General features: G+C 43.9%; 1 protein-coding gene across 3 annotated transcripts in view; it reads right to left on the bottom strand.

Moving 5' to 3' along the window:
- Positions 1-17381, bottom strand: part of SEPTIN11 (septin 11) — a 119287-nt gene that overhangs the window by 64423 nt on the left and 37483 nt on the right. For 2 of the 3 annotated variants that reach the window (XR_005743574.1, XM_040324077.1), the window contains exon 1: positions 11826-11960. The exons of the other annotated variant lie outside the window; for it this stretch is intronic. Coding sequence is in view for 1 of the 2 variants with exons in the window: in XM_040324077.1 (XP_040180011.1) it covers positions 11826-11945 (120 nt within the window). In the remaining variant the exon portion in view is untranslated. Of the gene's footprint in view, positions 1-11825; positions 11961-17381 lie in introns of those variants that run through there. 3 annotated transcript variants of the gene reach the window in all.

Below are 17381 nucleotides of genomic sequence, written 5' to 3' on the forward strand. Positions count from 1 at the left end.
CCCAGAAAATTGCCCGGTCATTGATGAGGCGCATCGTGACTCAGCCATGCACAATGCGCACCCAGCTGTGAAGCTGCAAGCGGTCACAGCCAGATGCCCACACTTGCGATGACGAGGGAGAGAACCAAGGGTTCAGGCGGCCACATCGATGGATCATAGGACAGATGAGTGTGCGTTTATTGAAAGTCAGTAGCTACACTTTTGGCAGCTGCTGACTTTTAATAAACACAAAAAAACGTAACACAGCACATGTATACGGGGGCCTACACTTTGGATGAAGGAGCAACACTTTTGGACAGCAGCACTGTTAATCTAGGGGGATGGTAGTGTTAGTTGCACTAACAAACTAAAGCCAAACTTCCCCTTACACATTTTAAGCAGTTACAGCAACAGATTTTCCATAAATAAAAAATGACAGCTTGTTCTGTTGAAAAATGTGATTTACTGGCAGATTACCAAGTTAAAATAAGGTAAACAGCTTTCTATGGGGGCACTGGATAGAGAGGAGAAGCCAGAAGTGCTGGCGGGGCACCTGAGAAGAGGTTTGGGGGTCACTATATGCAATTCTATTGCAGGCAAGCATAAACCTGTTTGCAAACAATCTGGGAAAATGGGCTTAGTACACACGTGGGCAGCTCGCAGGTATGGTGGGTGAATGTACTCGCCAATGATAGTTGCCTCTATCCAATAGATTTTACAACTTACCATGGGCTACAGTGCCTATAATAGACAGGGCAGCAATTTGCCAAGACTATAACAAGTGCCACACACCTTTTAGATATGTAGGAGACAGCACAAGTATTTGCATGGGTACCTGAGGTGTGTTTTGCCTGCTACCTTATGAAAGGCAACCTACATGTTTCAAAACCTTGGTTTATAACAGGGGTGTTCAAACTTTTTTCAAAGAGGGCCAGATTTGATGAAGTGAACATGCATAAGGGCCGACCATTTTGCCTGACATTCTTTGAACCATTAAAATTTGGTCTAAGTGTGTTCGTTCGAGTACTAATACACTGCCCAACAGAAATTGTATTAAAGAGGCCTTTGTGGCTGTGTGTGGTGTAGAGATAAGCGTGGGCGTGTTATTTGGATATACCGTATTTATCGGCGTTTAACACACACCTTCACTTTAGGAGGGAAGTTTCAGGGGAAAAAAAATGTAAATAAACAGTGAAGCAAAATAAGGGTCATTGCCCATCAATGCAGCCTAATCAGTGCCCATCTGCAGCCTTGCCATGAATGCAGCCTGATCGATGTCCATCTGCAGCCTCGGAGAGAAGGGGAGGGGGGGGCGGGATGAGCACCAACAGATTACATACAGGAGAATCTCCTGTTTACACAGCAGCCTCTTTAATACAATTTCTCCCGCCTCCTATGATAGACAGAGGAGTCGTCCAATGGCAGCCAAGGAGATGGGACTTCCTATTACAGATGTCACTGAGTAAACAGGAGTTTCTCCTGTATGCAATTTGACAGCACTCGTTCCCCCTCTCCCTGTCCCCTCCGAGGCAGCGCCGATAAATACAGTATATATCCAAATTACCAGGGGGCCACATTAAACTGGAACGGGCGCCGCAATTGGCCCCCGGGCCGGACTTTGGACATGCCTGGTTTATAAGGAACTTTAGTAAATTATCAGATTTTTACTTTGCAGTGTTGGTTTTTACTCTATTATTGGATTCTTAGGCCAGTCAGAAAAGGTCTAGGAAATGAACGCGATAGCAAGTCGGGGTCAAAATGATAGAAGAGATGATGCATTGGTAGAATGTTTAGGTCTATGAGAGTAAAGTCCAGACCCACGGTAAATAGTGAAATCCTTTATAATAAAGCAGAACGCACAGTCCCAATTAAAAAGCAAAAAGGTGTCCTCTGTCCTGGGGAAACAGCTGCCAATGGAAATTCAGCTCATGGAACACCTTAAAGCAGGGGTCTCAAACTCAAATTACCTGAGGGCCACAAGACAAGTTTTCATATGCCATGGGGGGCCGCATGCAAACTTTCAAACTTCAAAAACAACAGTACTGGTGTCAACGAACACATTATTAACCCCCAGCACTGGTGTAAGCGAGCGCATTATTACCACCAGCACTGGTGTAAGTCAGGGTTTGACAAATTTGCTTGGAATCTAGGAGCCAGCTAAAAAAGTTAGGAGCCAGAAAACGCACCCCGTCCCGACGAGCTTGCGCGCAGAAGCGAACACATACGTGAGCAGCGCCCGCATATGTAAACGGTGTTCAAACCACACATGTGAGGTATCGCCGCGATTGGTAGAGTGAGAGCAATAATTCTAGCTCCTCTGTAACTTAAAACATGCAACCTGTAGATTTTTTTAAACGTCGCCTATGAAGATTTTAAAGGGTAAAAAAGTTTGTCGGCATTCCACAAGCGGACGCAATTTTGAAGCGTGACATGTTGGGTATGAATTTACTCGGCGTAACATTATCTTTAATAATATTTAAAAAAATGGGGATAACTTTACTGTTGTCTTATTTTTTAATTAAAAAAAGTGTAATTTTTTCCCAAAAAAGTGCGCTTGTAAGACCGCTGCGCAAATACGGCGTAACAGAAAGTATTGCAATGATCGCCATTTTATTCTCTAGGGTGTTAGGATAAAAAATATATATAATGTTTGGGGGTTCTAATAAGAGGGAAGAAGATGGCAGTGAAAATAGTGTAAAATGACATTAGAATTGCTGTTTAACTTGTAATGCTTAACTTGTAATACCAACGGCCACCACCAGATGGCGCCAGCTCACATCTGGTGGTAATAACTTGTAATACCAACGGCTCACCACCAGATGGCGCCAGCTAAAAATGGCCCGCGGGCCGGTACTTTGAGAACACTGCCTTAAAGGAAGGAGGGGACTCATTGATCAGCAATGAATTCTCTTGTTCAACATGGTGCTAGACCACCAAAATTAAAAATTACCATAAAGAAAAATGTATCCTACCAGAATAAAGTATATACACACACACACGTATACTAAAGTGCCTAAAGCCAATGTCAAGGTTTCCTGTGACTTTAAATAGTTTGTTTGGAGCAAGCTCGTCAGACTTTCAAGTTCTATGTGCCTAGTGTCAATTTCTCATTTATGTGGCAGTATAACCCATGGTTGTATAATCATCATTACGCTATGTCCTCCAATGGACAATAGAGAAACACGTTTTTGGCTGTAGTAGAAATGTAAAGGGTAATGCTATAAACCATAACATTGGTCTTGTTATAAAGGGGTTAAGGCAATATGAATTATTGATCAAACTGTTCCAGCTAGTCTCTGTGTGAAAAGTGGAAAAACTAATTACGCCTGATCGATATATGGCTGGGGTGACTTTTGTTAGATTTGCTAGGACATACAACACTGCTCAATACACTCTTACATATTTTAGCAAACTTTTGCATATAAACAGGGATTCTTGTTCGCATATATTGCAAAACTTGTTCAAGCTGGCCAACTGTGTCAAAATTATCTCTTTGCAGCTTAAAGAGAAACTGCAGTCTGCAGTCGAAATTCCGCCGCAAATCGTCAATGCTTTAGACGTGAACGTATTTTAAGCAAAGCCCTATTCGTAAACGACGCAAAATTCGACGCTGGCCCGACGTCCATACCGAACGTTGGTTGCTCCTCATATAGCAGGAGCAACGTTATGCCGGAAAAAGCCTTACGCAAATGACGTCTGAAAAGCCCACGAAAAATGCTTCCCATTAAAATGCTTTCACACTGGGGTAATGCGATGGCAGTGTGGTGTGGTGAAAAATATCCAGCATGCAGCATCTTTGGAGAGCTAAAAAAAAAAAGTGCCTCAAAAATGTCTCCTATTGAAATGAATGTGAAGCGTCTGAAAAGTGCCCAAAATGCACCTAAAAAAAGTGCTTCTAGAGCTCCTCAAAATGTTTTTGGGAGAATTTTTGAGTCAAGTGCCCTTTAAAAAAGCACCCTGCAAATGCCTGAAAAGCGTCGCAAATGCGCTCTGCGTTTTAAGGGCAGTTTAGAAGTGCCTTGTGTGAAAGGAGCCTTACTGTGGTTCTAGAGTGATTTATATCTGTTGTATCTTGGACAGGTTTATTTATATACTTCTCTGCATGCAAGAGTTGCCAAAATGCATGGCACCAAAAGAAAAGCTGTATGCCTTTGCTGAACTTGTGTTCTTGAGTTATGTAGTTTGGTATTTTTGTTACTGGCTAGTGCGTTCATTAGCCCTTCTTTCCAAGCTTCTACATATTTTAAAGAAAATCTCTGGTATGTCAAGAAGTGAAAAGAAACCACAAGTATGCAGCAGATGTGCAGATACATAAGAAATGCCTAAGATCAGCCCCAGCTGAAAGTCTGCTGAAATAAAAAACGGACTGGATTGCCTAGCACATTGTTATCCATGCAACAATACAAGTATCTTTACAGCATCTCACAAAAGTGAGTACACCCCTCACATTTTTGTAAATATTTTATTATATCTTTTCATGTGACAACACTAAAGAAATTACACTTTGCTATAATGTACAGATTATATAACAGTGCAAGTTTGCTGTCCCCTCTGGTGAGACCAAGATAAACTAATTTGGTTGAGATGGTGTCAAGCGTGTGTGGCGGCAACCAGGTGAGTAGTACGAGTGACGTCACCGATTGCCCTTACCTATATCAGGGAACAGGCGATCAGTGACATTGCCACTGTGTTTACACTCACCTCTCCCCGTTCTTCAGCTCCTGTGACCAATCGTGGGACACCGGCGACAATCGGGTCCGCGGCCACGTAGCTTCGGACCAAGTCGCGGGCGCGCGCTCGCGAATGGGCTCTTAGAGGGGACGTACAGGTACGTGCCTGTGCCCAGTCGTGCCATTCTGCCGACGTAAATGTGCAGGAGGCGGTCCTTAAGTGGTTAAGGTAGTGCTGGAAAATAATGGTGGCCACACAAAATATTGACACTTTCACTTAGGGGTGTACTTACTTTTCTTGCCAGCGGTTTAGACATTAATGGCTGTGTTGAGTTATTTTGAGATGACTGCAAATTTACACTGTTCTACAAGCTGTACACTCACTACTTTACATTGTAGCAAAGTGTTTCAGTGTTGTCACATGAAAAGATATTATAAAATATTTACAAAAAAGGAGGGGTGTACTCACTTTTGTGAGATACTATATACACACACACACACACACACACACACACACACACACAGCGAGAGAGTAAAGCTCTGTATACACACGGCCGTGGTTTCCTGTTTCCTGTCGGGAGAACTGTGGGGGGAGCTTTTAGACGTGTGTATGCTTCCTCTCAGTTTTCCCCATAGGAAAACTGCTGGGAAAATAGAGAACCTGCTCTCTATTTTCCCACCGGGATTCCAGGCAGGCGGTTTTAAATCCGGCAGTTTTCCTATGGGGAAAAACTGTGAGGGAGTATACACACGGCCAGGATTCCTGGACAAAGCTCTCCCCGCAGTTTTCCCGACGGGAAACCCGGCCGTGTGTACACAGGGAAACTTACCAAGCAGGTTCTCGGGTTTCCCCTTGGTTTTCTCGGCTGACTTTTTAACGCCAAAAAAACCGAACGCGTGTGCAGGGCTTAAGAGTACTGTGCTGAAAGTCCCAACAGTTCACATGGGAAACAAGCAATGCATTTCTTTTACAGATATATCTAAATATGTACCAGCCACATTCACAGGAAGGAAACCATCAGTAATGGACAAAGCCAACATAATTACTACAGCATAATAGCTTTCCAGAAACCCTTTTCCACTCATCTATATTAAAATCCCTGGCACATGTTAAAACAACCTCTCAAGGACTATACACTTTAAGCTAGCCATTCTCCCATAAATTTCTCTTGCTCGGCCTGCAGGCTGAACAATAGAAAATCATTAGGTATACCCATTAACACTACACAGTATGGGTGGAGGAACCTGCACTGCCGGTGTCTTGTCGAGCTAGTTCCCCTATCGATATGGTTCCCTGCTTGACTGCGCAGGCGAAGCCCACGGAAATATATGAACCTGATCAGCTGTACACGGCGCATGCACGGCTCAGGGCGGCATCCAGGTTCATTCCTTACCATCCCCGTGGATTGGAGGATGTTGAAAAAAGAGGCAGAAGGCCGAGCAAGCAGAGCGAGCGAAGCGAGGATGTGAGGCCGACTGCCCACTTACCGCAAATTCCACGTCGCCCTGGACCTGTTGCTACAGCTGATTAGGTTTGGTGATTTCCGTCGGCTCGGATTGCGCCTGCGCAGTCAAGGGGGGGAACCATATCGATAGGAGGAACCATATCGGCAGATCACCGGCAATTGTATTCAGACAGCCGTAGAACATGTGTTTGCCTGAATACCCAAACAGTGACTTCTCTGATACAATCATTGTTCAGCCAGTAATTTTCCACCTGGCTCAGTCAATTTTTTTCTCTTGTTGAATTAGGTGGTGCCAATGTAGGCAGAATCAGATGAAGTTCAAGCCATACATGGCTAGCTTTAAGCTGCAAGTGATAATCTGATCACATAATACTCAGTGTGTAAAAGCGTGACTTGCTTGAAAGCAAGCAATCTGAAACAAAAAAAAAAGGACTGTACATTTCCTCAGTATAGCTTGGCCATATACTAATCATGGTCTAACCCGGCACTGTGGGCTGGCCAAGGACAGAGTATGGTTGAGCAACTCTGGTGCCCAGTGACCAGGAATGATATCTTGTAACCAAGTGTAGCTGGCTTGTCCATTTGTAATAACCACTCTAGGGCTCCTTTCACGCTGATGGACCATTTGGGTCCGCCTGTCTGTCCTTCAGGCGGACACGATCGGACCATCCATTGCTCTCTTTATTGAACGGCGGATGGCAACAGACATGTGTCAGCCAACACCCACTGGCATCTGATCTGGACCGCTAAAAACCAATGGAAGGGAATCGATCCCCATCTGTCTGGCATAACGGATGATCGGATTGGTTTCCATCTGATCACACTCAGAGAACAGTGCGCTATGTCCGAGTCTGCTCTGCTTTAGGGGAGCAGACATGGACCTGTCATCTGGGGTTTCCGCCACCAGAGTCTGCCCCGTGTTACTTAAGCTCTATGTTTAAAGTTGTAAACCCCTCTGTTATTTTTACCTTCAGGTAAGCCTATAATAAGGCTTATCTGGAGGTAAAATGAATATCTCCTTAATGTGCACCGTTTAGGAGATATACAACCTTCATGCATCTGCCACTCAGAGTGCCGGAGCCTGCGAACCCAGAAGAAAGGCCGGGGGGAAATGTCAGCCCTCTCAGCTGTGACCAAGCGGCGCTGGGAGGGTTTCATTCTAAGGCAAGGATTTCATAATGTGCTAATATGCAACGCATTATGCCATAGTCTTGCATTTTTTTTTTTGTTTGTTTTGGTTTTCAGCTGTTTGTAGTCCCCCCCCCCCCCGTTTACTACCACTTTAAAGCGGAGTTCCGGCAACAATTTCACTTTTTAAATATAAATACCCCTGTAATACACAAGCTTAATGTATTCTAGTAAAGTTAGTCTGTAAACTAAGATCCGTTTTGTTAGGTTGTTACAGCATTTAGACACTTTATAAAATAGAAATTGACTGGGGCCATCTTAAGTGTGGGCATCATGAAGCCAGACTGTATGACTTCCTGGATTTCAGCCTTGCAGATCTCGCACATGCTCAGTGCTGCACAAGCAGTGTAATAGGTTTCAGATCAGGTTTCAGCACCTGTACTGTCCAAGTCACATGATTCTTCGAGACTGGGGAGTGCACAGACTCCTGGAAAGTTACACCACTACATTCCCAGGAGTCTGTGCGGTGAAGCTTAAGCACCTAGGTGCAGGAAGAGGGAAGATTAACTATTCTGCCTAGCAACAACACTTTGAAGGCATCTAAAAAAAAAAAATGTTCTTAAAGGACTAAAGACATTTTTTTAAAACTACTGATGTAATGTTATATTTATGGGTGGAACTCCACTTTAAGTAAGGGCCGAATGCCGGACTGCATCGGCTGGTTCAAATAAAACGAGTCCACATTTAGCCCGTGTGTATGGCAGCCAGTCCGAAAGAAGCTGGCTGTTTGGCGGGCTTCTGTTGGACAACCGGCTTCCAATCAGCGCTCTCAGCCACTGGCTGAGAGTTCTCCGATTGGAGTGTTTTAGCCGGGGAGGGTGTCCCTCTGTCAGAACACAGCAACTCAGTGGGGCAAATTGCTAGATCATTAGTACAGCGGCTCAAACTGGACCTGAAAGTTTTTTTTCATTCAGCCCATCAGCAAAAGAAAAAAAAAAACTCAATGTGTACCAGGCTTTACTTAAAAAGTAAAACTATATTACACCTGTAATAGTTATAGGTCACATGTAGTGGATGCAACACCTATACATCTCACTGATAAACATTTTCCTGGAAATTTTTACATGCTTTTCCTAAATTGCGGATTTTATATATTGTCATTACCATAATTGGCAGATCATCAGATACAGCAAATTCAATATTTGGTCAAGTTTCAAATGATCACAGAGCACTGTATAAATAAGTCTCCCTCCTGCTGACTCAAACAATTACAAATCTACAAAAATGCTTGGCAAGTAAAAGAAATCCTGCCAGCTTCTAATCAATCACATTAGGGGAAAAAAAAGTGCCCTCAGACTCGTAGCAAAAGGATTCTAGAAACTGCATAACAAGCTCCTAACGAATGCATAGCCAGGAATAACTGTCTTATTAAAGTGCATCTAAACCCAAGAACAAAAATGTAAGCGATTGCATCTTTCCAGTTCTTAAAATGTGGTGACATTGTTTTTTTCTGCAGTTCAGACACTTGTCTGAAGGGGTCTATTCACACCTTTATAATGCAGCAGCTGGTGTGTGGTGAGATCTGGTGGGAATCACTGCCCTGTACCACACTGTTCCTTTTTTTTCCCCCTCAAACAATTTACATTGAAGTGTCTGTGAAATGTCTCTAAGTTTAATTGACCGATGCGCACTGTGCAACGCAGTGATGTGAATTTTGCATGTGGTGGGATTGTGCTGGAATAACCGCCCAACGCAGTCCCACCACTGAGTGAATGGAGGCTTAGGGTGACAACACTTAAACATGCTGTATGTAAGGATGAGAAGCATAATCACCCTTGGACCATGCTTTCCACGGGACTACAGAACACCTCCCCTCCCTCATCCTCTTTATATAGAGTTGAGTGTTCTTTAATCCCCAGAAATAGCTGGGAACAATACCAACGTATCACAATCAGCAGAAAGCACAGGTAGTTATCGGCTCACAAAGATAACTGGCAAGATCAACAGGTATTTTTTTCTTCACTTCTCAAAAAACACATAACAAACACTTGTATATTTAAAGTGGAGTCCACCCATTTAAAACTCAGCAGCTACAAAGTGTAGCTGCTGACTTTTAACCACTTAGCAACTGGCTCATATACATATATGTCAGCACTTTAAAGATGGACTCTCGGTAACGGCAGCAGCTGCTGCTACAACTGAGATATCCATATTTTCAGCGGCCGGTCCTGTAAACAATAATGGTGGTCTCTGTGGCGGATTCGCTGCAAGATCACCGTTATTGGCAGCGGGAAAGGCCCCCCCTTCCTGGAGCCGTCGGTAGCGGTGGAGGAGATCGTGACCTGTCAGTGGCTGGGTATGGATACGAGTGAGGGCAAGATGGTCCCCACCTGTCTCCATACCATAGCAGGGTGGAAGCGATGTCAAAATGTCACTTCCGCCCATACGTCTTAAAGGGACATTTTTTTTATTATTGCATTTAAGTCCAATTATGAGATCTGATGTCTTTTTTGACCCCAGATCTCATATTTAAGAGGACCGTCATGATTTTTTCAATTACAAGGGATGTTTACATTCCTTGTAATAGGAATAAAAGTGACCCAATTTATTATTTTGTTTTAAACTGTTTTAAAAAATCAATAAAATAAAAAGTAAAATAAATAAGAACATTTTTTTTTTAAAGCGCCCCGTCCCGACGAGCTCACGTGCAGAAGCGAACGCATACGTGAGCAGCGCCCACATAGGAAAATGGTGTTATCAATTTGCTTAGCGTAACATTATCTTTCACAATACCACTGCGCAAATACGGTGTGACAAAGTATTGCAATAACCGTCATTTTATTCTCTAGGGTGTTAGAAATAAAAATGTATAATGTTTTGTTTTTTTTCTAGCAAAAAAAAAAACAACTTGTTTTATACTTGTAAGCACCAAGTCTGAAAAACAGGTGGTTAATAACCAGACACTCACTTGTCCCACGGTCCAGCCATGCGGGCTAGCGAAGCGCTGTGAATGGTCAGGCAATATTTTGGGACATGTCCCAGAAGATTGCAGGGAGGGAGGGGGAGAGATGATCTTCCTTCCGGCGCTGTGGGGCCCAGGTTAGAAGTGGGAGCTGGGTGCCCATAAAAACTGGGTATACGCTCCCCCGCAAAAAAAAAAAAAAATGACAAGCCAAATGCGGCATGTCAGGGGGGTCACCACCACTTAAAGCGGAAGTTCCATTTTTGGGGGGAACTCTGCTTTAAATGGGACCAAATAATACACCAAAAATGTTCATTGTTAAGGTTTACATACACTTTACACATTTTCTTATATTAAGGCTTCCCATTCACCAAAACAGACTAGGTTTATTGCAGTTATCCCTTTTATAGTCTACATTTAAATATATGGCTACTGAACTCCACAATATGAATTGTACCAACGTCCTGTTGAGAAATGCCCCATCGAATAATGCCCGTCCAGGATTGCGCAAGAGCAGCGATTGCACAGTACGGAGCCCCGAAAGCCTCCGAACATCGGAATTTATGATCAGCTGTAGACAGCGCCTGCGCACAATAGCCGACATTGTGCCACATGCTCCCGATGCTTGTGCAACTCTGCAAGGGGCAGATTTCTTCATGATGGCCGCGCGTGAGGGGGCGGGTGCCTACAGAAGGGGGCATATTTTGTCATGATGGGCAGTGCTGTTAAGATGGAGGCAGAATTTTTCACGAAACTCAAACACATCTCCTAAACAAATACATCTCTGCTATTCTTCCTACTTTACCCCTGTGCGGGAACATTATTTCTTCCAATAAAAAAAGCTATACAGTCTAATGGAGTCCTTCTAGGCATTCCCATCAAATGGTCCAAGAAACTGCAGCTGGTGCAGAATCAAGCAACCAGGCTTATTTACAATCTTCAAAAGCAAGATCACATCAGCCCTGTGCTCAAAGAACTTCACTGGCTCCCTGTTATAAAACGTGCCGATTTTAAAATCCTCTGCCTGATTTACAGGGGTTACCACCAGCTGGGTCCTCAGTTTCTATCAGACCTGACCCCACACTATACACCTAGACGCTGTCTCCGTTCAGCCGACAAAGCTCTAATCACTGGCAATACCGATAGGCTAAATTCCATAGGAGGAAAACGGATGGGCTCTGCGGGGGGCAACTCTCTGGAACCAAACCCCGCTTACCATTCGTATCTCCCCAAGCCTATACACATTCAGGAAAAAGCTGAAGACCTGGCTATTTTTCCAAGCATTCCAATCCTAGGCCAATTTTCCTCTGTTCATCTACTCGCAGACCTTTAAATCTTTCTCTCCCTCTCCTTTTTCTTTTCTTCTCTCTTCTTCTCCATCTTCTCCTGCTCTGCAGCAGTTGCGTTTATTTATGCTACCCTCGCCAGAACATCCGGGCAATCTGTAACAAAGCGCTTTGGCACCACCAACTAAACTGGTGGTATATGTGCGCTTCACAAACAAATAGTAATAAATAAATAAAATAAATAAATAAATAAATAAATAAATAAATAAATAAACACTGGCTTCTCTGTAACCATCACCTGAAGCCATTTGAATTAGTGTACCCTTGAACTTACCAGACACAAGCTAGTAAAATTTCCAGCTCTGTCGTCGCGTCGACTAAAAATGTTGTTCCCACTCCATAACTGCAATACTTGGGGTTTTGGAATAGCAAATTCAGCATTCAAGAGCAGCATGTCACCCACTGGAAAAGCAGTGTGCTGAGATGACAAGGAACATCTGTGCATTTTTTGTGTCTCATAAACTTCCTCCTCAACAGTAAGGATGTGACAGACAGGCAAAGAAAGATTCTAAGATGTGCAGTTAAAATGAAAACATATGTCAGGCCTGAGAAAGCAGCCAAGCCCCTGCTAGTTCTCCAAAAGAGATAGCCGACTTCCTTTGCACAGATGTATATTCCTAGCATAGCATTCGTGTTCAGACTGCATGTATGCAGAGATTCCAATCATACGAGTCTCTTAATTCAAACCAAATAATGCATGTTATGTCAAACCCACTATGCATAAATAAAAGAAAAAGGGGGGCTTCATAACACATGTGCATTTTTCTGGTAAGCCCTGTAAGGCCTCGTACACACGACCAGTTTCCTCGGCAGAATTCAGCTTCCGACCGAGTTTCTGGCTGAATTCTGCCGAGAAACCCGGCCGTGTGTACACTTTCGGCCGAGGAAGCCGACGAGGAGCTCGGCGAGGAAATAAAGAACATGTTCTCTATTTCCTCGTTGTTCTATGGGAGCTCTCGCCCCGCCGAGCTCCTCGGCGGCTTCAGTGCTGAACTGGCCGAGGAACTCGATGTGTTTGGCACGTCGAGTTCCTCGGCCGTGTGTACGAGGCTTAATTCTGATAATCATGGATGCAAATACAAATTTATGAAACTTTCAGGACCTTGGGGTATATCTTCACTATCCCCAACAGTGAACATCACTAAAATGAGCTTTCTAAGTTGTATATTTCTTTATAAATTGTATAGCTTTGTTGTTTATTGTGTGACTGGCAGATGGGGACAATTTTAGAACAGGGAGCCAATACAACATATAGTGCTGCTCATATCCAATAATTAGGTTTGGTCTTTTTTTTTTTTTTTTTTAAGAGCAAAACAAAGTGTGACATTCTAGTAATGCAAAGCCTTTTTGATGTCTCTTTGATCTACTGTAATAAAATATCAATATATAAAACATTTAAAAAAAAAAAAAGTGTCATTTTTTTTCTATGAAGGTTTTTTTATCCAGATCATGGAATAGCTAGTTCTAGTCCCATTTAACTGGACAAGTTATGTAAAGTTCACCACTCATTCCAGAATCTTTCCTTCTAAATGACCTAAAACCAATTATTCCACCTGAGAGCAGAGTAAAAGCTCCCAGTTCTTGTTTCGGTTTTGGGGCATGAAATGCCAGGTACTTTGGAAACAATTTTATTGCAGGTTTCCAAAATGTGGAATATTTAGGGTCAAGCTCATCTTTTGGAACATGTCAGTCTTATAATACTGCAGCAGCATACCTTGATGTGCCAGAATGAAGAAGCTTGCAACATAAAGAGAAAGTCGTCACTACTTATCTGCCACAACACACAGATTACAACAAGGAGTGTATAACAACCTGGAAAACTGACACCTCATACGATCTGGATCAGTGGTGGTGTTCAACTTGAAAATTATATAGGGCCTTTAAATGTGTGGCTTCTTAGAGGGCCACACAAGAGCAGTGCATTTTCATGCATGAAGTCAAGTTAAGCAACTCGTTCATGGCAGTGACAGTTAACCCTCCTCATTAGTGGTCATAGCAGTGAACATTAACCCCTACTCGCCCTTACCTGATCACATGTTCCTGTGCCCCTCTCTCTATCCCCAGGCTGGGACTTTACCTGTATTGTGGGAAGAGATAACTTAAAATGTCTTTTTTCAGTGCTGGATCACATTGTTCCAGCACTTCACTGCCATTCTACTGCTAATTGGTGCCCGATAGCTTGCAGGTCAGATACAGAGGGCTAGTGGGCCACATGCAACCCATGTGTAGGACACCATGGATCGAGACCAGGGGCAGTGAATTCAAATTCACGGGGGTCCGGTCAGAACATTTTTTCTTCTAGCGGAGGGCCGAGTGTCATATTTGTGTTATGACTCCACATGACATCCTCTTGTGCACGTCACAGGCCCCTCATACCAGACCCCCATCACCCCCCCCCCCCCCAGATAGCAGACTCCTGTCCTCATAACAGCACGGCACGTCCCCCTCCACACAGAACCCTACCTTATTCACACAAGATGTGCAGCGTGGCCGCTCTGGACAACGGGTGGGACTTTCAAGTTAAAGGTGAGTGATTGATTGCTAGGAGCGCCCCGCTGCGTAGCAACCAATCACGCGCTTCTTAACTTAAAAAGACCCACAAGTGTCCAGAGTGGCCGCGCTTCTCATCTTGTGTGAATAAGACAGGCGGAGGCAGCGCAGTGATCTGAGGGACAAACCCGTGCACGGCACGCCTGCCATGCTGTGAACATAGCAGCAGGCAGGCGAGCCAGTGATGGAGAGGAGTGGAACACACAGGCAACTATTTGGCGAGGCTGCGGCCCGGGTAGTATAGCTACTGGGGCTGGAACCGGACCGCCATTTAGTGATGCCTGATCTAGACTGTTAGCTCTCATGAGCAGGGCCCTCCTTACACTCTGGTTTTGAATTGTATTGCAACTGTACTGTCTCCTTTGATGCACATAACAAACAAGAGTTATAAATGGCATCAGATACACAGAAAACACATGCTAATTTGATCAGCATTGTACCCATTTGGAATTGTATTGTAACTGTACTGTCTTCCTTTATTTTGTAAAGGCTGTTCAAACATTCTGTATCATATCATTGCATTATTGCTAATATTCACTAAATTCCACTAGCAAAGATACTAGATGTGCAAAATCATTTTGAATTGCAGGCATTGGTCAAAATGGCTAAGCTTAAAACCATACAAGCATACATCAAGTAAAAAAAAGTGCATTCTCTTAAACTAAATCAAGTATCACAGCTACACGTATATTAATTTCTAACACGTAGAAGGTGTTAATGTCGGTAAACTGTGAATGCTATTTCTAGTGACTGACCCCACAGACATGAAACGATAGTATCTACCAAATGTCAACCTGCTTCCTTTTCTTTTAAAGAAAACCACTGAAACAAATGAATACACTTTAGTATAAGCTATATCTCACCCTTTCCTTTTGCCTAAGTAGCATCTGTCCCTCATCTCTGACTTGCCTATACTATTTGACTAGAAACTGTATTATAAAAAAAAAAAAAAACGCACCACAACAAACACCTAGATTCAGGACGCTAAAAAACTACAGCTCCAATATTCTGGTCATATCCTTCCCAAAAATTGTGCAATACTGTGTAAACACAGTCTGCAGAATCTGTTGTCAGCCAAGTTGCCTTGTGGTCTGCTATAAGAACATTTAGTACAGGACAACAAATCAGAAGGTACATTATACTACAGATTATCTGTAAACCTAAACTGGAAAGTTTTTAAGCATTCACAATGACTGATCCACAGCTTTCAATATTTCTTTATGAAGAGGAGAATCTATGACACTAGAGACCAGAAAGATAAGGTCAGCACATCCATTAAGCCAGCCAAAGCTTCCTAAAAAAAAAAAAAAAGCACAACATAAGATACATGTTTAAAGCGGATGTGCCATGGGAACAAAATATTAAAAGTCAGCAGCTACAAATACTGCAGCTGCTGACTTTTAATATTAGGACACTTACCTGTCCTGGAGTCCAGCGCCGATCGCAGCAGAGCACGAGCGATCGCTCGTCACTCTGCTGCTCCCCCCGCCATCCACGCTCAGGGAACCAGGAAGTGAAGCGCTGCGGCTTCACTGCCCGGTTCCCTACGGCGCATGCGCGAGTCGCGCTGCGCCCGCCGATTGGCTCACACGCTGTGTGCTGGGAGCCGAGTGTTCCCAGCACACAACGGGCGACAGACGGGATGTGACGGAATGCCCGTCTTTCGCCCGTATCGTGTGGCCGGAAGTGGGTGCAAATACCTGTCTTTAGACAGGTGTCTGCACCCCCCTCCCCCCTGAAAGGTGTCAAATGTGACACCGGAGGGGGGGAGGGTTCCGATCAGCGGGACTCCACTTTAGGGTGGAGGACCGCTTTAACCACTTAAGCCCCGGACCTTTAGGCTGGGTTCACACTACTACACTACTTTCATCCTACTTTGCTCTGCTACATTGGTCCTACATCCATCCTACTTTCATGAACAGGATACTACTTTGGTCCGACTTCAATAATATTCAATGGGCCTGAAGTAGGATCAATGTAGGACCAAAAGTAGTACAGGGAGCATTTTCAAAGTCGGACCGACTTGTGTAGGACGCTACAAGACACTCTCATAGGGAAACATTGAACACAGAGCAAAGTAGGATGAAAGTAGTGTAGTAGTGTGAACCCAGCCTGAGGCAGCTAAATGCCCAGGCCAGGTTTTGCGATTCGGCACTGCGTCGCTTTAACAGACAATTGCGCGGTCGTGTGAAGTGGCTCCCAAACAAAATTGGCGTCCTTCCTTTTTTCCCCACAAATAGAGCTTTCTTTTGGTGGTATTTATTTTTTGCGCTATAAACAAAAATAGAGCGACAATTTTGAAAAAAAAAATGCAATATTTTTTACTTTTTGCTATAATAAATATCCCCCAAAAACATATATAACAACATTTTTTTTCCCCTCAGTTTAGGCCGATACGTATTCTTCTACCTATTTTTGGTAAAAAAAAAAAAAAAATCGCAATAAGCGTTTATCGATTGGTTTGCGCAAAATGTATAGCGTTCACAAAATAGGGGATAGTTTTATTGTATTTTTATTATATATTTTTTTTTTACTACTAATGGCGGCGATCAGCGATTTTTTTCGTGACTGCGACATTATGGCGGAACACTTCGGACAATTTTGACACATTTTTGGGACCATTGTCATTTTCACAGCAAAAAATGCATTTAAATTGCATTGTTTATTGTGAAAATGACAGTTGCAGTTTACCACAGGGGGCGCTGAAGGTGTTATGTTTCACCTAGTGTGTGTTTACAACTGTAGGGGGGTGTGGCTGTAGGTCTGACGTCATCGATCGTATCTCCCTATAAAAAGGGATCACACGATCGATGCAGCCGCCACAGTGAAGCACGGGGAAGCCGTGTTTACATACAGCTCTCCCCATTCTTCAGCTCCGGGGAGCGATCGCGAGGGGGCGGCTAGAAACGAATAGCCGCGCCCTCATCCCAGATCGCTCCCTGAGGCTTACCGACCGCCGCATGTAGCGGGGGGTCCCCGATCGGACCCCCGACCCGCGGAAAGGCAGCGACGTGCGGGCACAATGTTCTGCCTGTCCGTGCGATTTTGCCGACGTACATGTACATGCGGCGGTCGTTAAGCGGTTAATAAGCAAATATTGCTGCTACCATGAATTTAAAGACCCATTAAAGCAGTGGTTCTCAACCTGGGGGTCGAATGATGATTTGCCAGGGGTCACCAAATCCTGGGCTGTTCCTGAAGCCCGCACCGCTCTCCCAGACTTTTTTCTGCCACCCAGTTGGGCCGTTCCTAGAGCCTGCGGCCTCCCACTCACCCTGTT

This window comes from Rana temporaria, chromosome 1 (genome assembly GCF_905171775.1).
Source record: "Rana temporaria chromosome 1, aRanTem1.1, whole genome shotgun sequence".
Taxonomy (NCBI): Eukaryota; Metazoa; Chordata; class Amphibia; order Anura; family Ranidae; genus Rana; species Rana temporaria.